At 35.3% G+C, this 22848-nt stretch overlaps 1 protein-coding gene across 1 annotated transcript; it reads right to left on the bottom strand.

Annotated features, from left to right (window-relative positions):
• Positions 1-17971: 17971 nt before the first annotated feature.
• On the bottom strand, positions 17972-18508 carry LOC114342900 (uncharacterized). The gene has a single exon (XM_028293702.1). The coding sequence runs from the start codon at positions 18506-18508 to the stop codon at positions 17972-17974; it is 537 nt and encodes a 178-aa protein (XP_028149503.1).
• Positions 18509-22848: the final 4340 nt, after the last annotated feature.

The following is a 22848-nucleotide window of genomic DNA, read 5'->3' as shown; positions in this document are numbered from 1 at the left end:
TGTCTCCGTTGACTCTACAGGCTGTCTGTCAAATTCTTCATTTAATAAGCTGTCAAAGTACTTTCTCCATCTCTTTTTGACTTCCCTTTCGTGAACTAGTATTTTATTATTTTCATCTCGGATACATCTAATCTGATTAAAATCTTTTGCTTTCCTTGCTCTCTGTTTGGCTATTTTATATATCTTCGTTTCGCCTTCCCTGGTATCAAGTTGATCATATAGGTTTGAATACGCTTCTGCTTTGGCTTTTGCTACTGCTACTTTCGCTTCCTTTTTCGCCACCATATAGTTTTGAAGATCTGTGTCGGATCTGGTTTCTTGCCACTTTTTATATAATTTTCTCTTCTCTTTTATTTTTCCTTGTACTTCGTTTGACCACCACCAAGTCTCTTTATCCTCAAACTTTTTTCCTGACGTTTTCCCAAGTATTTCAATAGCAGTCTCTCTAATACTACTGGCCATTTTTCTCCAAATTGTATTAGGGCTTCCTTTCATGTTCCAACATATTTTTTCTACTATTCTTCTCCTGAATAGACCTTCTTTCTCATCTTTCAGCAGCCACCATTTGATTTTTTGTGGTCCTCTCCGATATTTTTGTTTAGTTTCGCTTTTTACTTCGATGTCCAGAACAAGCAGCTTATGTTGCTGGCTTACTGTCTCACTCACTATTACCTTGCAGTCCTTGCATTCACGTATGTCTTCTTTCCTTATCATGAAGTAGTCTATTTGGGATTGATGTTGTCCACTTTTGTAGGTAATAAGTTGAGTTTCTCTCTTTTTAAAGAATGTGTTAACAATCGCCATATCCAATGCTGTTGCTAATTCAAGCATGTCATCTCCAGCTTCATTTCTAGTTCCAAAGCCTAATCCCCCATGTATTGTTTCATATCCTGTCTTGGTTTGGCCCACATGTGCATTGAAATCACCTCCTATTATAACTTTCTCCTCTGCTGGAATATCACTCAGTACGTCTCCTAATTGATCATAGAAAGCTCTTCTTTCATTCTCACCCAGACCTGTTTGGGGAGCATACACACAAACAACATTCAATACCTCTTTATCAATTACAAATTTCACTGACATCATTCTATCACTCGTTCTTACAACTTCTACTACGTTACCTTTCATTTCACTATCAGCAATTATACCAACTCCATTTCTAGTGTTACTACTCCCTACATACCACAATTTGTATCCTTCACCTAGTTCTTTCGCCCTTTGTCCTTTCCACCTAGTTTCTTGAATACAAGCAATTTGAACTCTTCTTCGTTTGAGCGCATCCACTAACTCCAGACTCTTACCTGTAAGACTACCAAGATTCCAAGACCCTATCCTGATTTTTCTAACCTGCAATGGTGTTCCCCCTGAGATAGTCCTCACCCGGAGATCCGAACGGAGGCTCATTTTACTTCCGGAACATTTTACCTCAGGAGATGCCATCATTTCAGTATAAGTTTTTACTACGTTTGGAGAAGGTCTTTTCATTATTATGGCCTGAAAAGATTTTTGGATATTTGATGCCTGAATGCCTTTTCTATCAGCACCATACCCTGCCCTGCACGTTTAGCCAATACACCACCAATGCAACCAAAGTGCAGTATTACCCCACACCCGCCTGCATTTTTCTGTATAGGCCAGGATCCCTACTGTAAGGACTGCCCTATAAGCCAATGTATTGTTGCCCGTATCCCGCCGCTAGGAGGCACGTACTTTGGTTATTTCGGGATACTAGGTATATATATGGTATAAATATGGTATATATAGGTATAAATATGGTATTTTGTTTAAATATAACGTCAATAATTTTTCATAGACTCAATTTCATAGTTGAATTACATATAAGACTTAAAAAAATATTATACTATAATCGAGACTTTATAGTATATTGTACAACAAATGAGAAAAAGACATATTTCTCATAAGCGCAAAAGTTTGTTGGCACGAGCCGAGGCACGAGGCGAGTGATTTACATAATATGTACAATGACAAAACTCTACATTTCCCCCTTCTAAAATGGGTGTACTTGGCCACTAGTGAATATGAGATTTCGATACCAATTTATTTGGATTCTAAAATCAAAATAAAAATCGCAAATTATACAAATTCACACTTCTTTTTTTTTTCGTTCTGGCAACATGGCGGGCGAAGACGACGATGAAAAAACTCCGCAAAAATTTGTAAATCTTGCCAAAAATCAGTAGTTAGTACTATTGTAAAATGGATAAATTGTGAGGGTGTACTCCATCCGTCTCGTGCACTTCGAGTGGCAGGTTTGGTGGTGGTAGGAAAGAATAATTTGGTGAAATGTGGCTGCCGCAATGAAAGTGAGGTTAGAAATGATTTTCCAACGCAGAAATTGCTTGACGCAAAAGACGAAATTGTAAGAGGTAAAGATATGATAATTGCTGAGTTAAAAGCTAAAGAGGTTCTCCTTTATAAAAATAGCGCTTTATTAGAGGAAAAATTACAAAATTCTTTTAAAAGAAAACTCCAGGCTGAGAAGACTAGCAACAGTGGTAACATTAAAACTGACGTTTTGACATATGCAGAGAAGACGAAGCCGTAGCAGTCAAACCATAACCCCAAAATTATCTCAAAGAAAACAAGCACAAATGTTACAATTACAAATGAAGAGTTGAGCAAAAAAAATGCTGATAAGACACCAACAGCTCAGTCAGCTCCGATTACGGTATGCAGCAGTTTTACAGACCAAGCAGCAAAATATCATGTATAATATCCAAAATTTACATGAGAAAAATAATGAGGCAGAATGGGTGTCCGTGGGCCCTAAGTCTAATCGTCGTAGGAGATTTGTGGTCGGACGTGGGTCTGATTCTACCAGCATTAAGACGGTCCCTAAATTGGCATCTCTTCATGTTACAAGATTGGCTCCTAACACTAAACCCGAAGACTTAATTAACAGCTGAGACAAGTTTCCAGAAGAGACCTGCGAGCCTGTTGAGTCGAAACACCCACACATTTATTCCACAATGAAGATCACTATTAACCAAAATAATTTTAGAAAGGTGTGGAATAGACAAGTGTGGCCTTGTGGTGCAATAGTTTCTCAGCTTTTTGTGAAGCGGAGGGTGCCAACAGAAAAATAAGTGGACCCTCTCAATCAAAACAGAAAGCAAGGCATACAAACAATAATTCACCGAAGAAACTGATGTCAATCTACTACCAAAATGTCCATGGTCTGAGAACCAAAATAAATTCATTATATGCTGAAGTTTTAACGGAAAATTATGACATAATTGCCCTTACTGAGACACGGTTGAATGAGGGTATTTTTGACACTGAACTGTTCGACCCAAGGTACACAGTGTTTAGAAAGGATAGGTCAGACCATAGACTGCGAAGTGGAGGAGTACTCTTAACAATCAAAAATAAACTACCTTGTAAACTTGTTGATGTTACCTGTGATAGCGATTGTGTAATGCTTAAGGTAAATTTAAAAAAACTTTTCCCTTTATGTTTCTGTTGTGTATTTTACACCTAATGCTGATGTTATGATGTATGAAAATTATTTTAATTTGTTTGAGAATATTTTATTAGCAAAAAACTCAGAAGTGATGTTATTAGAAGATTTTAATTTACTCCATTTTGATAATAATAGTTTTATGTATTGTGATAAAAATGTGCTGATCCAGCAATTTCTTAATATTAATATCTTGCAACAAATAAATAATGTACCTAATTTTATGAATAGATTTATAGATCTTGCTCTGACTAATATAGATGTATGTACTCTGGCAAGGTCTGGCTGTCCATTAGTGGCTGAAGATGCGTATCACCCAGCTCTCATCTTTAGTATTAGAGTAAGTGAAATAGCTGAATTACCAGGCAACAAAAAGGTATATACAAGCAACTATGCTCAAGGTAACTACTGGCATCTTTATCATTTAATTGTTCATAACAATTGGTCCTCACTATTCTTATGTCAGGATATTATAAATGCTTTTAATGTTTTTTTATAGTGAAATGTACACGTTTTTGAATGGTTCTATACCTAAAATAAAAATAAGGGCCAGCATTTCTACTTCTAAGATTCCGTACTGGTTCTCTCAAGATTTGATCCATAAAATTAAAAACAAAAATCGTCTTCGTCGTTTGTGTTTGAAAAAAGCTGCAGGGAGCCCAAAGAATGTTGAATTTCAGCTTTTAAGAAGTGATATTAAAAATCAAACCAAATATGAGTATAAATTATATAAACGTTCACTTGAAAACTATCTAGTTGCTTACCCAAACAGATTAAGGACCTTCTTTAAATCAAAATATAAAAATAGTGAAATTCCCATAGAAATGATATTAAACAACTCCAAGTTTAACACACCTTTTGATATTGCAAGTTCATTTGTTAAATATTTTGCATCAGTATATGACACATCCGAAGTCCGGTTCTGGCATAGCTGAGAACAGTAGCATCGAATGTACACTCGTAATAAATTGGCTATTTTTAGCGAAAATAAAGTCATTTAATTGAAGTGATTAGCACTAGTGTTTAAGTGAATCACCCAGATTACCAAAAGTAAGTTCTGAAAATTAATAGATTTAATTAATTTCCATATATTGTCCATTATTACAATAAGGATATAACATTTATTTACATCTATATTTTATTTAATTCGAGAACAAAAACAAGTTCTGATAAGAACTGTCGCTGACAGTGCAAAAGCCAAAATACAGAGGCGGCTCCAGAAGTATTCGAAATAAAGAAAAGTGAGAAAGAAGCAAGGTAAGCTAGCTCTCGTACGGGTTGGGGCTGGATTGAGCAGGTCTTTAACACGAACTGTACGGGAGACGCGGAACTTGTGGAAACTCTCACTAAGAAGAAATGGAGGAATTTATAAAGGAACTGCGGGAAAAACTAGATAGAATGGAAGAAAGAGGAATGAGAATAGAAGAAAAATTAGATGGGATCCAAAGTGAGCTTTAACAGCTAAAAAATACGAATCAGGAACTTAAAAATGAAAATGAACTTCTAAAACAAGAGCTGCATCAACAAAAAAATAGAATAGAAATATTAACAAAAACAACTAAATTAAGGCTCTATGAAACGTTAATTAGACCGACATGAATGTATGGAGCAGAAGTGATGACAATGACCAAGACAGACGAAGAAAATTTGAGAAGAACTGAGAGAAAAATAATTCGGGCAATATTAGGACCAATACAAACAGCAGAGGGTGCATACAGGAGTCGAAGAAATAACGAAATAAATGAGGAATTGAAGGGGCAAGATATAGTCAGTAGAATAAAGAGACAAAGACTGAGATGGCTTGGGCATGTATGGAGAGCAGGAGAAGAAGCGATAATAAACATAGTGACAAAGTGGTCCCCGGCCGGAAGGAGACGAAGAGGAAGACCAAGGTCCAAATGGCTGGAAGAGGTGAAGCGAGATCTAGAGGGCATGGGAATTAGAAATGCAGAAGAAAAAGCAAGAGACAGAAGAAGCTGGAACCGGATATGTAATGCAGTTTAAAAAAGAGAAGAATGGAGGACTGATCCACCTCGAAAATATGGATCTAGAGAGCCTGTAAAGGCGGCGCTACCCCCACGGGGGTGTTTTAGCCACTATATATATATATATATATATATATATATATATATATATATATATATATATATATATATATATATATATATATATATATATATATATATATATATATATGTTGTCTTTTTCTAAGTATATTAAATATATGTTTTTATTGAATCTTTTGACGAACTCGTATCGAGATGTTCGCGTAATATTTACTATAATCTGATTTTTAAATAAATTTACAGATTTTTCGGAAATAGGAAGTCCTGCAGAAATATTTTCTTCTTGAGAATGAATCGTCTCGCAAGTTAAAGAACGTGAGGATCTGAATCTTAAAAATTCGTCTAAGACTTGTTCAGGATCACAAGGACTTTGAGATTCATCTCGTTCATTTTCTACATTGGCTTCTTGTAAATCATTAACCATAGGGGTCATTGAACTCGTTTCATCATTTTCGTTATTTTCATTATCTTTTTCGTGAATATTTATTTCTATGCGCGATAATGCGTCAGCTACAAAATTGGTGGAACCTTTTAAATGTTTGATATCGAAATCATATTCATCTAGTTTAATTTTCCAACGTATTAAGCGACTGTTACGAGTTTTTAATTTCGCTAGCCATACGAGGGGATTGTGATCTGTTAGTACTGTAAAATGTCTACCATATAAGTAAGGTCTAAAATGTTTTACAGAATCTATAATTGCTAATAGCTCTGTTTCTATTGTAGAGTAGTTTCGTTCTGCTGCATTCAGCGTTCTGGAGAAGAAAGCTATTGGCTTATTTTCTTGTGAAAGAACAGAACCTAAAGCTATATCAGATGCATCAGTGGTTAACGTAAAAGGTAAAGAGAAATCGGGATAATTTAGAATTGGAGAATTAACGATTAGTTCTTTGCATTTTTCAAAAGCTTCTTTATATTCTGGAAGGTTAATATCAATTTTTTCTTTTTTTCTTGTGCATTTATGTAGAGGAAATGTTATTTTTGCAAAATCCGGAATGAAACGTCGATAATATCCTATTAGACCGAGGAAAGATGTGATTTCTTTCACAGTTTTAGGAATAGGGTATTTTTTGACGGCTTCAATTTTTGAAGGATTGGGAGTAATACCTTGAGGTGTTACTACATGTCCTAAAAATTCAACTCTTTTTGTAAGAAACTCGCTTTTGTCTATTTGTATTTTTAAATTTGCTTTAGCAAGAGAGTCAAAGTTAATCTTAAATCTATAAGGTGATCGTGTAAACTTTTAGAAAATAATATTATATCGTCCATATATACGAAACATCTTTTATTTATATGGGGAGCTAAAACTTCGTTCATTAAACGTTGAAATGAACTTGGAGTATTTTTGAGTCCAAAAGGCATTCGCAAATACTCATAATGTCCTTGAGGTACAGTAAAAGCTGTTTTTTCAATAGAATCAGGGTGCATTTTAATTTGATGGAAACCCTGAGATAAATCTAAACAAGAAAAATAAGTTGCTTTTCCCAAGTTGTCAAGTATTTCGTCGATTCTAGGAAGTGGAAATTTATCTTCGATGGTTTTTTCGTTTAGGTTGCGAAAATCAATAACCATTCGATATTTCTTTTCTCCTGATGCATCGACCTTTTTCGGTACGATCCATACCGGACTACTGTATGGTGAAATACTTTTGCGTATAATTTTTTGATCCAATAACTTATCTATTTGTTTCTTAATTTCCTGTTGCATCATTTGCGGATGTCTAAAACTTTTTGTGTATACGGGATCTTCATCTGTCGTTCTAATGAAGTGTTTAGTTTGCGTTGTTGCAGACAATTGTTCTTTATTATCGTGAAATAGATAATAATATTTTTTTACATAAACTAATAACTTTTTCTTTTTCTTCTTCGTTTAGATGACTTGTACGTATCATACTTTCATCAAATTTATTTTTTGATTTATCTTTTACAAATGACTTTACATCAAAATTATTTAAATTTTGTACATATAAGGGTTTGTTAAGAGGTCTCTCTAAATTTAAATTTGGTATCTCTATATGACCATTGACTACCTTATATATAGACGGTGGAATGAATAAATTTTCTTGTATCTTAGTTTCAGGTAAATAAGCATAACCATCTATCTGATTTACTGGAACTAGGTTACTTTTTGTCTCACCCAGTTGAAAAGGAATAGTGTTATCGTTTAATTTAATTGTATTATTTATATAATTAATTTGTGCTTAATTTGTGCATATCTTTAGAACCAATTAAAGCATCGAATTTATCATGCCATTTAAATATGCGAAAATTTACAGGGTTATCTACATTGTATTCTGTAAATACGGGAATTTTAATATTTTGGTCACTATGAAAAGTTCTAAATACAGATTTGATTATAAAATTTTCTTGAAATAAAAATTCTTTTGGAAATTTACAGACAAGTTCGGGATTTATAATAGAATCGGATGCTCCTGAATCGATTAGGATTCTTAGTTTTAATTTTGGTAAAAATATATACGGTAATCTAATATTATTTAAATTATTCAGTTAAATTATGTTTGATTTTTCTGGAAGGCGTCTATTGGAAAATTTTCGTTTCTATTTTCTCTAGAATTTTTCCAAGCAAGAAATTCGCTATATTCTAGATTGTTACTGTTTTCAGATTGGCGATTAGAATTAGAATCGTTGTTGGAATTGGGAGAAAAATTAGAATTAGAAGAATAATTATTAGAATTTGAAGGATAATTGAAATTTTCAGCATAATTAGAATTTGAGGGACCTTCGTTGTTGAAATCGTCATACGGAAATGAATCATTTGGGTAATTATTTTCAGAAAATGGATATTACCCATTTAAATTGTGAAAGTTATGTTGAACATTTTGTCTATTCGAAGTTGTTCTCATAGACATTGGTTCCCATTGTTGATTATTTCTAACTTGTTGTACTATATCACGTTGTACTTGATTTTGAGGTTGTCGCGGAGCAAAATTTCTTTGAAAATGATTATTATTATTATTTCTAAAATTATTATTTGGATTAAATTTATGTCGCGGTCTATTATTGTTATCCAGATTTAGTCATACGGCTCACACTCCCGCTGAGGGGAAAATTGACTCATCCCAGATACCTACGGTATCAAAAGGATTGAGCTCTGGTGGGACTCTTTCCGTGTTATCGAGCCCTAGATGACTTGGAATGCAGGTGTATCTCCCAAAAATTTTCTTACACTTCTGGCCGTCGCAAGTAGTACAGCTTTCTGCATGGTCTTATAAGTATGTTCATTGAGACCCAGCTTTTTTATGCTTTCGAGGAGGGTCTTCGGAATGACTCCAGTAGTAGACATAACAATAGGTATCGTCTGGGTACTTTGCATTCTCCATTGTCTCCGTATTTGAATTTCCAGATCTCTATACTTGGCGATCTTTTCAGTAAATTTACTACGTAGATTATTGTTGTTAGGTATCGCCACATCAATTAGTGTTGTTTGTCTTGTTAATTTATTAACTAGTACGAGATCTGGTCTATTATGTGCCACTGTTTGGTCTGTGAGCACACTGCGGTCCCAGTATAGCTTGTAGTTGCCATCCTCAAGCATACTCTCAGGAACGTATTGATAATATGGGAGATGGTCCGTTTGGAGAAGTCCCAGCTTGTTAGCTATCTCTTGATGAAGGATTTTCCCCACTGCGTCATGCCGTTCCTTGTATTCAGTTGCAGCAAATGCCTGGCAGCCCCCTGTAATATGTTGGATGGTTTCTTGGGCTTGACATCCATATCGGCATCTGTCGTTTTGAACCTGAGGGTCTTTGACGATATGTTTCAGGTAATTTCTGGTTGGTATAACCTGATCCTGAATGGCCAGTAATGAACCCTCCGTTTCAGGGAACATCTTTCCTGATGTCAACCAATAGTTCGACGCTGTATTGTCGACATAGTCTTGGCTGACCTCATTGGGATGTCGCCCGTGCAGAGGTTTACCCATCCAGGTGCGCAGTTTTTCGTCCTTAGTAAGGTGGTTTATGCGCATTTCTGGTTCCCTCAGTTTGATCGGTGTTGTGTCATCTACTGCGCAAATTGCGCGGTGTAGAGTAGATGTCTCAGCCTGCATCTGAAAATAAGTTCTTAAATTAGCAATTTGTTTATCTAATTGCTCACCTATATCCATAAGTCCTCTTCCTCCTAAATACCGGGGTAATGTTGTTCGTTCTACTGCACTTTTAGGGTGATGTTTTTGAGCCTTTGTGAGGTGTGTTCGTACTTTTCGCTGAAGATTTTCTATATCCGTTTTTGTCCACTTAACAATACCAAATGAATAGCTAAGCGCGGAACAAGCGTAGGTGTTTAGTGCCTTAAACAAATTTTTACTGTTAAGCTGTGAACGAAGCAGCTGTTTTACCCTTCTTATAAACTCAGTAGTTATCTCAGTTTTCATTTGCTTATGGTCAATTTTCCGCGCCTGCTTTACTCCAAGATATTTATACATATCGTTGTCGCCCATGGCCTCGATGTTCTGGCCATTTTGCATATCGAATCCACCGGGCTGTACCTTTCCTCTGACTATATTCAAAACACGGCACTTGTCTAGACCGAACTGCATACTAATATCATTAGAGAATGTTTCTACAGTTTTTAGCATATCTTCTAGGTGTTCTCGAGTGGAAGCCATTAATTTAAAATCATCCATATACAACAGATGATTGAGCTTCGCTACCACAGTATTATTGCTTTTAATGCTAAAACCTGAGTCAGTGGAGTTTAATAGCTGGGAAAGGGGGTTCAAAGCTAAACAGAACCACAGTGGACCCAACGAGTCTCCTTGAAACAGGCCCCGGTTGATTGCGATATTTTCGGTTTCAATATTTTTTTCACCAGGTATTTGGAGGTGAATTTTAGTCTTCCAGTCTCTCATTATATGCCTTAAAAAGGTCACTATGTTATCATCGACTTTGTATATTTTCAAAATATCTATTAGCCATTCATGCGGTACTGAATCAAAGGCCTTTTTATAGTCAATAAAAGCAGTAAAAAGGTTCCTTTTTTTAGTGAATGCCTGGTTAGAAATGACTGAATCGATGATAAGCTGTTCTTTGCAACCCATGGAACCCTTAGCGCATCCTTTCTGTTGAGGCTCTATGATATCGTTTAGAGCACAGTGTTGGTAGATACGCCGGGTTACACAGGATGTGACCAATTTATACAAAGTTGGAAGACAAGTAATTGGGCGGTACTTGGATGGATCTTGGGTGTTATTTTGATCCTTGGGTATTAAATAAGTAGTTCCCTGAGTTAGAAATGATGGTAATTCCTGCGGATTAGAAATAACATGATTAATTAATGTTGATAAGCACTCATGAATACTCCAAAACTTTTTAAGCCAGAAGTTCTGAACTCCGTCTGGTCCAGGAGATTTCCAGTTATGAAGCTCTTTGATGACATTTGAGACTTCTTCAGTCGTGAATGGTTCGTAGTTAGCAGTGACGTAGTGGTGACAGTTGTGCGTCGTATCTTCTATCCAGCCAGCATTGTTGTTAAAAGCAGCTGGCGTGGAAAGTTGATTTCTCCAAAACTCATGAATTTCTTCTTGGCTTGGGTAAGACTTGTCGACACTTTCTACGGTGGAATTGAGTTTTCGGTAAAACGCCTTCTCAGAATTCTCAAAAAGTGCATTGTCACATTTTCGGTTGTTACTAACTTTATACCTTCTTAATCGTCCTGAATAGACGGAGAGTTTTTGTTTTAATGTATCCAGACACTGTTGGGCTGTGTTATTTTCTGGATCGTATCTCGAGTGTCTTGAAGTGCTCCGCATTATTTCTTCAGCTCTCTTAATGACTTTTCTACTTGTTACACCTCTTATATATTCTGTGACTTGACCAATATCCCTACGCAGTAATTCAATTTTTCCGAGAAGTCTTTTTTCCCATGGTGCAATTCTGTTACCAGTCTTTCCGTTATTAGTACCCCGTCGTGTTCTGATCTTAACGCCCATTACATTGGCAATTGCTGTTGCTGCACAGTAGATTAGCATATGCAGATATTCCAATGTGTGGGCTTCTACGACATAATTGGGTAGGACTTCAGTGTTCACAATTTGTAACAGCGCACCTAGTTTCTTACAAGAGTTTATTCGTGGTAGCGGTGGTCTGCTAAGTGGATTTGTTCCATTAAACTCTTGTACGGCACGAGCCATTTCGTTTTCTAGACTATGGCGCAACTCGTTGTTTTCCTGCTGTGTATTGTCAGGTTGAGTTTCTGGTATGGGAATCTCAGGAATCTGCTCATCAAGGATTTCATTAGGGACTTGATCTAAAACTAGCTCTTGGTTATTAATCTCCCGTTCGACTTCGCTTTTGATGGCATCGCGTCTAGTCTCTGGGATAAGATTATTTCTTATGATTACCCGGTATTGATCTGATACTCTTTGCTCCGATACTTGAATATCTGGGTACTCCCTGCAAAATTCGGCATACAGCTGTTGTCTGTAGCCGATCGTTTCTTGACCGAGGTTTGTCACCTTATAATAGAAGCGCAAAATGCTTTCGTTTATGGACACAATCCATTTCATGCGCTGCCTCGGTCGTCCCGCTTGAGTGAGCGCCGGCTGATGATCCAGCGCAGCACCTTCGGCAGGTGGAGCTCTTGTTGTTATTTGGCTCGCTTGTGGTTGTAGTTGGGCTGTAGCTGATTGTATGACAGGGGCCCGCCTCCTCAACACCCTGCCACCGACGTCCCGCATGCTGTCACGTCCAGCGCCGGCTCCAGACGTGCCCTGGCGATCCCCAGGCAGCGATCCTAAACACAAATTATTATTCTCCATTCTCAAGGGTGTGCATTTTATACCTACTGCCAGGTGTCAGTTTTTGTTCCACGGCAAGTATTCCTGCTACTCTCTGGGTATTGGCGCTACGAATACCCAGACAGCATCCCCCATTCGCAGGGGGCCGCGCCTGATAGAAGAACTGACAAAAAACTCCCACAGGTTATTGTTATTATTGTTATTATTTACGTTACCGTTATAATTATTATTGAAAGTATTAAATGGTCTGGGATTATTTGTTTGATTAAATTGTCTGGGATTATTTTGCGAACGGGACATGAGGTTAGAGTAACGCTCACATTGTTCAAGACATTCATGTAAAGTTTTGGGATTCGCGTAGTATACGGTTTCTCTATAAGGCGATTGTAAGCCAGAAATAAAAGTTTTTAAAGCTTCTGCATAATAAATATCTTTTAATGTATTAATTTTTTCTGCATTATCGTGAATTAATTGAACATGTTTCATTAAAATATTAAATTTTGTATTTATTCTTAAATGAAAATCTCTATAATGTTCATTATGTCTTTGCCTTTCTCTTTGTAATTCGTTGAATAATGTGTCTTCCGATTTTGTTTGACCAAATTGTTCTAAAAGAGCTTTACGTATTTTTTTCCACGTATTAAATGAATTAGGAATAAATTCATGAAAATTGTTTGAGGTAATATACGTATGAGCTGTGTCTTTTAGTTTACTCACTATGTGGAGATTTAACAAATGGACTTGTACATTGGAACACATTGCGAAAGTAAAAGATTCGAAAAGCTTAATAATATCATCTACTGTTATAATAAATGTTGATAACATATTATTATGTTCAGGTGAAAAAATAGGAATAGTTTGACTAAAACTTTTCAATTGTTCATCCGTGATAACTGGAGCGGCCATTTTTTATTGCTTTTCAGTTTGGGAGTCGATTAATTGATTAGGAGTTTTGTCAGAAATAGAAATGAGACAGAATTCTAGTAATAGCTGGTCAAGATCTTCGTTCATAAATATCGAAATCGAAATATAATATTTTCTTATTTTACACAAAATAAACAACAAAAATATTCAAAATAAACAACAATAAACAAGTAAAGAAATGAGGTTCAGAATTTCCTATAAACCAAACAAAATATGTGCACTTACTTTGATAGCAGCTTCGTATCAGGTAGTAGGCAGGAACTCTCGTAACTTCTTGCACGTACACTCACTTTTAAAATATACTAAATATAGTCAGTAAAGTATTGAAATACAAAGGTGATGACTGATTCACCCCTGACTATCCTGTTCACGCAGCGCCAATTAAATAATTCGTTTCGAATTTTGAGTTTTTTAAAAAATTTATTTTTATAAAAATAGGAACAACTATTACATATGAAGATTGAATTAAGTCTAAATCTAAAGTTTGTTTACACTCTAATTGTAGGCTCGGTTTCCCTTATCTGTAGACAAAGGTCACTACTGATTGTGTACTGTATTTCCAGGTCTGGATTCCTTAATTCCAATAATAGTTTAATATCAACCCTTTTATCAACGTTTTCCATAGTTTTCCCGTAAATAGAGTTGGTGTAATTCTTAAGCCGCGTACAAACCAAGTTCGCGAGCTGTTCGCGAACCGTTAGCGAGCTGTTCGCGAACTGCTGTGTGGAAGACAGTTCGTAATGGGTTCGCGAATAGTTCGCTGTTTGCTTGGATAGCGGTAACATCAAAGGGTTTGTTCGCGAACAACCTGTTAGTAAACAAAACGGTTTGGACGTATTGAAGTTCGCTCAAACGAAAAAGAGGTTATGTTCGTATTTACTTTAATTTGAGATTAAAATATTTCAACGTGCTGCTTGCTGCTTTTTTATTGTTTACTACTATAGTTAATTAATAAGTTAATATAGTTAAAAATTCACAAGGAAAAATTTTTACTGTGGTAGGCTGTATACCATGTAATACAAAAACAGTAAAATCCTTTATAAAAGGTATATTTAAAATTTGTTTTCCTGTTTCCCCTGTTTCAATACTATTAATAAATTTAAACATAAATACATTTCACTTTCTAATCCACCACTAATTTGTCATTAAATACTTCTAACAACGCCTCGTCTATTAATGTGCCTGCCATTTCTCAGAACATAGTTCTGAACTCCAGCTTTCCTCAATTTTCTGACAAACAACGTCAAAATCATCTTAAAACCCTTAATTCCATAAAAAAAGTCAAATCTAATAACTTAATAATTAGCAAGGCAGACAAGGGCAATTGTCTGGTCATTCTAGACCAAAATCTCTATATTGACAAAGTCACTAATTTTCTCTCTGATAATTTCGTGTAACTCCCAGAAGATCCCTCCAAAAAATGCATTAACAAACTCAAAGATAACTCAAACCATTTACCGAATTTTTTTCTGAACAATTTGCACCTTACTATAAAATACCTAGGTAGTAATCCTTTAACACCAAGACTGTATGGTTTACTAAGATACATAAAGAGGGGATCCCCATTCGTCCAGTTGTTAGCTTCATAAACACTCCTGTTTCCATTCTTTCAAAATTCATACTCGATCTTATTAACAACATGACGAACTTCACCCCTCGTTTCTCTGTCAAAAACACAAGTCATCTTGTCAACAATCTCCAACAAATCCAACTTCCCCCTAATATTACGATGCTTTCATTTGATGTTAGCAATCTTTTGACTTCAGTCCCAAAACAAGAAACTATTAATCTGGTACACTCTCTTCTAAGAGCAAGTTCCATTACCATTTCTACCACTGATTCAATTATTCAATTATTACAATTTTGTCTAGCTCAAGACTTCTTTGTATTCAACAATAAATATTACAGACAACCTGATGGTTTAGCCATGGGTAGTTGCCTATCTCCTCTTCTAGCTGACATTTGTTTGGATCATTTGGAATCCGTACATATGAAAAATCCTGAAATTATCGATTGGTATCCTTATGTTGATGATTGTTTATTGATCATTTTAGGTAATTCAAATACAGCTGATTTATTACTTTCTAAAATTAATCAAATCCACCCCAATATTTAATTCACCATGGAATTAGAGTCATCCCAATCAATTAACTTTCTTGACCTCACTATTACCAGCTTAAATGACCACTTCGATTTCAGTATCTTTAGAAAACCGACACAGACTGACCATGTCACACTACTATCCTCTAACCACCCTATGCCACACAAACTTGCCGCCTTTCACAGTTACATACACCGCCTTGAAACCGTTCCTTTGTCACAATCTAACTACAATAAAGAATTAAACATACTTCGTCAAATAGCCTTTAATAACGGTTACGATTCACACATCATAGACAAACTCATTCATAAAAGACAGATTAAAGTCTTACGACATGCTGCGTTCCCTAGGGATTCGACAACCAAACCTACTTATGCTTCTATACCCTTTCACCAAGATAGGCTATCTGGGGATATTTCGAACATTATCAACAGATCAGTAGACAACATCCAAATTTCTTTTAAAGTATCCAACAACTTAGGACAATCTCTATCCAATTCCAAAGATAGCATCAATTACATGAAACGTAGTGGTGTTTATAGACTACAGTGTTCTGACTGTGATGCTACTTTCATAGGAAGAACTTGTAGATCACTTGCTTCTCGCTCTATTGAACACACCAAAAGAGAGAACACCTCTACCTTTTCTCAACATCTCAAACAAAAAAATCATACGTTGAATATCCCAGATGATGTCGCTCTACTTCACAACATCCCACAGAAAGACTTGTTAAAATTAGATTTGTACGAGGATGTATAAATAATAAAAGAAAACCAGAAAAGTCCGAATTGTGTCAACCGCCATGTTTCGTTCAATCGGGACTTCCAACCACTCCATCGACAACTTTTTTCTTAACACATTTACATCTTTTCACCCCCCCCCCCCCTTCTACTGCTTCGTTCACATTCACACTTATAATAATTTATCTGGTACTAGCCACAATAATCCTTTTGTCATCTTCAGCCATCTAACCACTTTTATCTATTCATAACATACATATAAATTACTGATATCATCATCCACAGACATCCACATTATACAAATTTTCATCTACATACAACCCACCACCATATTTCTACATATGGCTATGCTCACTGTACCTATTCTAATTTGTCATTACTAACATATAACACTCATCTTTAGTAAAACCAAATCAAAAGTCTAATTTTCTTTCTGGGTTTCGTTCATGTTCCTTTCCCACTAATTCCCTCACAGACATCTCATACCTCCCAGCCCCTACTGTCATCATCCTATCACGGTTTTGGTTTTTGGACCCTTAGGGATCCGGGCAGCCTGCGAGGTCTTTAAGAATTAGTCGCCTAAGTTTGAGCTTGTGCTTTCTTAATGATACATCCCCCCAGATTATTTAAGACATTTTACACTTCAGTCACCCTCATTGTGATTTCTTACACACTTACCCACACAAATTCCAAGAGCTACCAATAAGTTAAATAAATTCGATTAAATAAATTCGAGAACACAAAATTGCTTTTTTAAATCTTAGATCTTTTGATAATAAGATTTGTTTACTGAATTCAGTTATCGAATACAAAACTTTTGTGTAATGTGGTTTGCCTAACTGCACTTACAGTATACGTGAATACATTTTAACTATAACAACTAGCTTAATGAATTTTAAATGATAATTTTTACAATGGAGTGTGTTGTTACATCATTTCTTATTTTAACAAGCTGTACACCTTAGTCTTTAAATATGACAGGTTAATTTTTAACTTCCTGTGGAACTGTCATTTCTGTCTTGTCATCGTTCGGAGGTCCTATCCATCTCATTGTCACTTGCCGTCATACTTTCAACATGTAAACAAGTTAAATCCACAGCTCAGATGTTACCTGGGGCAGCTTAGCTAAATATTTTAAACATCCACACTTAATGTAGCATTTTAAACCAATGTTTTAAAACTGATAATTTTTTAACCGTAGTCAAAATTTCAATATCTTTGCATTATTTTATTAGGTTATATTCATTTTAGGTAAGCACTGATGATGCCTGGTAAACCAGTCGAAAACTAGTTATGTGATTGATATGGCCCTTTTGAGGGTTTTTTAAATATACCTTTTATACAGGATTTTACTGTTTTTTTAATATAGTTCAGTTTAATCATTAGTATAGTTAATTAATAATAAATATTTAATTAATAGTAAGTAGTATAATAATTAATATAGTTAAATAAGTCATAGTCAATTACTGTTTATCGAAAATGGAATGGTCCGAAGGCGAAATTATTATCTTAATAGAGGAATACCGTAAACATTCCAATTTATGGGACACCAGAAATGCAGAATACAAAAAGAAAAATCGTAAAAAAGATTCGATCAGAGAGATAGCGGCCACTTTACAAAAAGTTCCAGATGAGATAGAGAAAAATTGGGGTTGTCTTAGCACAATATAGAAGAGCTCGTGCCAAGGCACTTAGAATGACCAAGTTTTGGCTACAGATATTTGGAATTTCTTAGGGACAAGAATACCCCTAACAAATAAGACAAACAACCACTAGCAACAAAGTAAGAATCTTTATTATCAATTTATTTTATTAATGATAAGTATAAGTTTTTGGTGAAGTTATTTCTGATATCTTGTGATTGTAAAGTTGATTTACGGCCAACTTTCTTTAAACTGATAAATTAAGTTTGATTTCCTGCATTTTTTCTCCACATTCCTTCAATAACATTTCCAGTTCCATCTACTTCAGTATCGAATGTGCCATCTGGACAGTATAATTTCATTGATTGTTTGCTTTTCCTTAAAAAATTATGAAGGTAAACACATGCTAATGTTATGGATATAGCTTTTTGTGGTTCAAGTAAGAGTTGTTTTCTTAAAGCTCGAAATACTGATGACAAAATCCCGAAAGCATTGTCTACAATGCGACGTGCTCTGCATATTCTATAATTATATGCACGTTTAGGTGAGCCTTTTAAGTGTATCCCAGGGTAGGGCTTCATTATATTGAAATGAAGCGGAAATGCATCATCAGCAACAAAAACATTTGGTGTTTCTTCAATTTGTCCTGGCAAAAGGGTTGGTGGTGGAAGGTTTAAAGTTTGATTTTCTAGGTTATTGCTTAAATCCGTGTTTTTAAATACACTTCCATCTGAAATCCTTCCTTGACAACCGACGTTGGCAAACAAAAATGAATCATTTGCATCTACTACTGCCATCAACACAATACTGAACTGCCCCTTATAATTAAAATATTCACTTCCACTGTTTATTTATTGGAGCCTGCAATATAATGTGCTTTCCGTCTAGTGCTCCTAAACAATGTGAAATTGCCATTTTTGTTCATATTCTTTTGCAACCATAAGCCAGTCTGCAGGAGAATTTGGAATCTAAAATGAAATAATACCTTTAGTAATAAACTAAAACTTTTTTTTAAATGATAATTTTTTTTAGGAGCCTCACGAGTCGACTGCTACTGATGAAATTGATTTAATGATAAGAAGACAAGATGATATTAATTTAATAACAGATGGTTCGAATAATATTGAAGTCATATATTCAGAAGAACAAACTGTTGAAAGTGACACCTCGATGGTACTTTCAACACCCATGTCACTTTTAACACCTAATCAAAATTTCACACAAAAAATAAAAAGGCGAAAACATGTGGTAATGCCGATCCACAATTGAGGAGGTTTCCGGACAAGGGGCTCTTTTTCCGGTAATCGTTTTAAATGAACGGCCATGTTTCAAAGAGTAACTCTACAAAGTTTCATTCCTGTATCTTTGTTCTATAATGTGTGGGAGATTTTTGAATGCAAGTTGGTACACCTGTTTTGGGCAACATCAAGTGGTGTTTGTTGACAACAAACTGTTGACGGTCTCTGCTTTGTTATTGAGTTCAAGATTACGTTTTACTTTAGGTAAACTAATAAGAGTATTCATTTCTGTCATGGAAGGTGTTGGTATTATTAAAAAGAACCGTAAAATTTATTCTCATGAAAGTGTGAAACGTGAGTGTTCTAAGAAGAGAAAGTTTAAAGGAGAATCATACATCAATCGTTCTCAGATTGAGGTTATGGCAAAGGAGTTTTGTATTGTAAGTAGCTGTTGCTTGGAAAGTTGCTGTAGTAATATCGATGCAGACTGTCAGTTACAACTTTACGATACTTTTTATAGTCAATCTAAATCACTTCAAGATGCCCATTTGGCTAGTTGCATGAAAAAATCTGACAACACAAATGTCAAGACACACCAAAAGAAACCTCGTGTAAATGTGTGGTCTTATGTGATTAATATCAATTGTCTACAACTAAAAGTGTGCCAAAAGTATATTTTATTATTATTTTAAATTTCAGTGAAACGTGTCAGAATTATTCAGTCAAAAATCTTAGAGGGCTTAGACTTTGAAGAGAAACGTGGCTTACATAAAAATCGCCCTCATAAACTGACTGAGGATGTCATTGACTGTATGGGATCTCATTTATCATCTATTCCACATGACAAAAGCCATTATTGTGCAGAGAAAACATCCATTTTGTATTTTGAAAACCCAGAATTGGGCGTGAAAGACCTTTATAGAAGTTTTCAAGAATATTATCAAGACAAGACCGGACGGAAACTTAAAATGTCCTATGTGCATTATTTTAGAACTTTTAAATCTCATTTCAACTATGGGTTTAGGGCCCCTAAGACAGATGTTTTTGATTTCTGTTCTGAAAGTGTGGAGAAACTGAAGCGAAACCCCTTAGACGAGTGTAGAGGCCAGTTCGAACTACAAAAAAGAAAAATAAAGAGGCGGCAGTACTGGAAGAAACATTACATTGAACAGTCAAAGACAGATCCTACGCTGGTAGTCTTAGAATTTGACTACGGTCAAAACTATCCTATCCCCAAACTCAACGTAAACAGCCAGATTTACAAAAGAATGTTGTGGCTATATGCTTTTAATATTCACAATCACAAAGATGATTCATCCTATTTCTATTGTTTTATGGAAACACAGGCAAATAAGAATGCCAATTCTGTTGTGTCATTTTTGTTCCACTGTTTAAACAAAATTTTTGTTAAGTATCTTGATGTAAAAAATATAGTTCTATTATCAGACGCAACAGGTGGCCAAAACAGGAATGCAACTTTACTTAAGTTTTGTTCTTGGCTTTCAAAAATTCGTAAGGTTACAATAACACACCTTTATCCTGTTAGAGGCCATTCATTTTCACAGTGCGACAGGAACTTTGGGATAGTGCGCTCTAGTATTAAGAAAACAAAAGATTGGAACTGCAAAACCTTGGCTAGAAGCCATTGTAACATCAAGACAGAACCCTTCCAACTTCGAGATGTTAATGGACCGATCCATTATAAAAGACTGGGAGACAGCCTTGGCTCCTTTTTTCAAAAATTCCAGTTTCTATTCATGAAAAATTTACCATCATGAAGTATGTGATGATAAAGTTTAATCCAAATGGAACAATCCTCACTTCTAAAAACTACCACCCAGCATTCACTCCCTTCCAGTATATGAACAGAGTGAGCATTGAAAAATTAGAAGAAGTTCAACCTTTGACAGTTCCTTTTCCAGAAGTTAGTGATGCAAAGATTAAGGATGTGAGAAGTTTGTATAAACATTTGGACATAGATAGTGCTGAATGGCTTGAGTGTATGCTTAACGAGAAACAGTAAATGAGGCTACTTTAATATATTTTCCTTTCAGATTTCAAATCAATGTATTGTTTTTTAATAGACCTTAGTATAGTATACATATTGGAACATTTATAATGTTATTTTCTATCTGAATTGTATAAAAAAAGTTTTTTAATATAGCCCGATGTTGATTTATAGTACTTTGTTTAATGTGTACTACTACTTTGTGTAATTCTAAAAGATGTTAATATATTTATTTGTTCTACCCATGATCTCACAGTACAGTTTGTAGAAAATAACCTTAAATCACACAAAATAAACGAAAGTTAGAATAATTTGCACCAAAAAGTCTATTTTCGGAAGAAGGGCACACAGCACTCATATTTAGACATTTAACTATATTCATAAATATATTACATACTACTAACGGAGTTTAAAAAACTGTAGCTAAGGTTATTAATAACTAATATTATCACACAATCAACTTCATAAACGTGATTAAGTTAAATAAAACTTAATTTTAAATTGAGTTTTTCTCAAAACCACCATCTTGGCTATGTGTCCTTTGTCCGAAAATGTCCTCATTATAATATGTGTTAAATATGCAGAATATCTCAGAGCGGAAACAAAACACAAAAGATGGGTGCTCTCTTTATGGGGAGCATGTTGCAATGAAATTGCCTTCCTTTGACCCACTATCCAGAGCAAATGTGGAATATCAAATCAACAATATAATTCACAAAGCAGAAATTAATATGCTACATGAACAGTATGCACATCAAAGTTCCAGTTGTAGCACTGGTGCATATGCTAGACTGCCGATACAGGAAAACGACGAAGAAGACTCAAATTAATCAATTTTTTTTTAATATGTTAAGAAAATTTAGTTTAAAATACATGTTTAGTTTAAAATACATGAAGTTTTTTTAACCTATTTGAGATTATTGGGATTGTTCGAATAATTATTCGACCATGTAAAATTATTGAAAATATTTTTTAAAAGTCCATCTTTGAGGTGCAACACTGTCAACAGTGTAAATGTAAGGACAAGTGTTTTAGTGTTTAGTTTTTGATGTGTGTGCCTAAAAGGCCATATGTTAAAAAAAAAAACTTTCCCCTCAAGATAGGAGAGCACCCGCGCAGTGTGGTCTCAATCGAGATCAAGGCAACATCCCGTTGTATACTCAAGTGTGTATCAGTACGAGATCTGGGCAACACACCGTTGCCAGACTCGACGCCCAAAAGTGAATCCGTCAAGGATAAAGTGTGAATCGTGAAAACTTCTCTCTCGATCTGTTATACGTCAGCCAGGGACAACAAAGTTACGAGGAACGCAACAGTTCTCTATCTCTTGCACCTTTAAAGTGTCAGGTATCATCACTTACCTGTCCTCAAGCCCAAGTAAGAAGAAGACGCAACACTCCGTTGCCTTCAACCACACCCTCACCACATCGCCTCCAGACTGGATCGTCAAACAAGTGACTTTGGACAGACAATAGTGCGCACTCAGAAACATTGTGAAAGACTCTTGTCTTGTAAGTACTTTGTAGTTAGTAGTTTTCTTTGTTTTCTCTTTTCTCTACATCATGTTAATGTTGCATAAATTTTTGTTTTATAGATGTTTGTTTTCTCTCCCTCTCTCATAGCTTTTTTATGTTCATTTCTCTTCATTTGTTAGTTTGTTATGCTCCTTTTTGTATTTTTCAATAAATAGTTAGCACCCCTTTGTAAATCTCTTTTTGAACCTTATTGTTTAAAATCCCTCTCCCACCCCCTTTATTACAGGTACACGTAGATATCCTCATAATATTGTATTTAGAACCAGCACCTATAGTAGTAGAGTCTCTTTCTCTCTTTGTTAGGACGATCTTTATGACGTCCTATTGTCATGTTGGGATAGCTATTATCTCAACAG

This window comes from Diabrotica virgifera, chromosome 9 (genome assembly GCF_917563875.1).
Source record: "Diabrotica virgifera virgifera chromosome 9, PGI_DIABVI_V3a".
Lineage (NCBI taxonomy): Eukaryota > Metazoa > Arthropoda > Insecta > Coleoptera > Chrysomelidae > Diabrotica > Diabrotica virgifera.
Note: the sequence above shows the minus strand (reverse complement) of the source record. Positions and strands in the feature narration are given on the sequence as shown.

Bases quoted from the DNA above. Each gene is read 5' to 3' on its own strand.
- LOC114342900 (XM_028293702.1), bottom strand. From the start codon at position 18,508: ATGGCAGTAGTAGATGCAAATGATTCATTTTTGTTTGCCAACGTCGGT.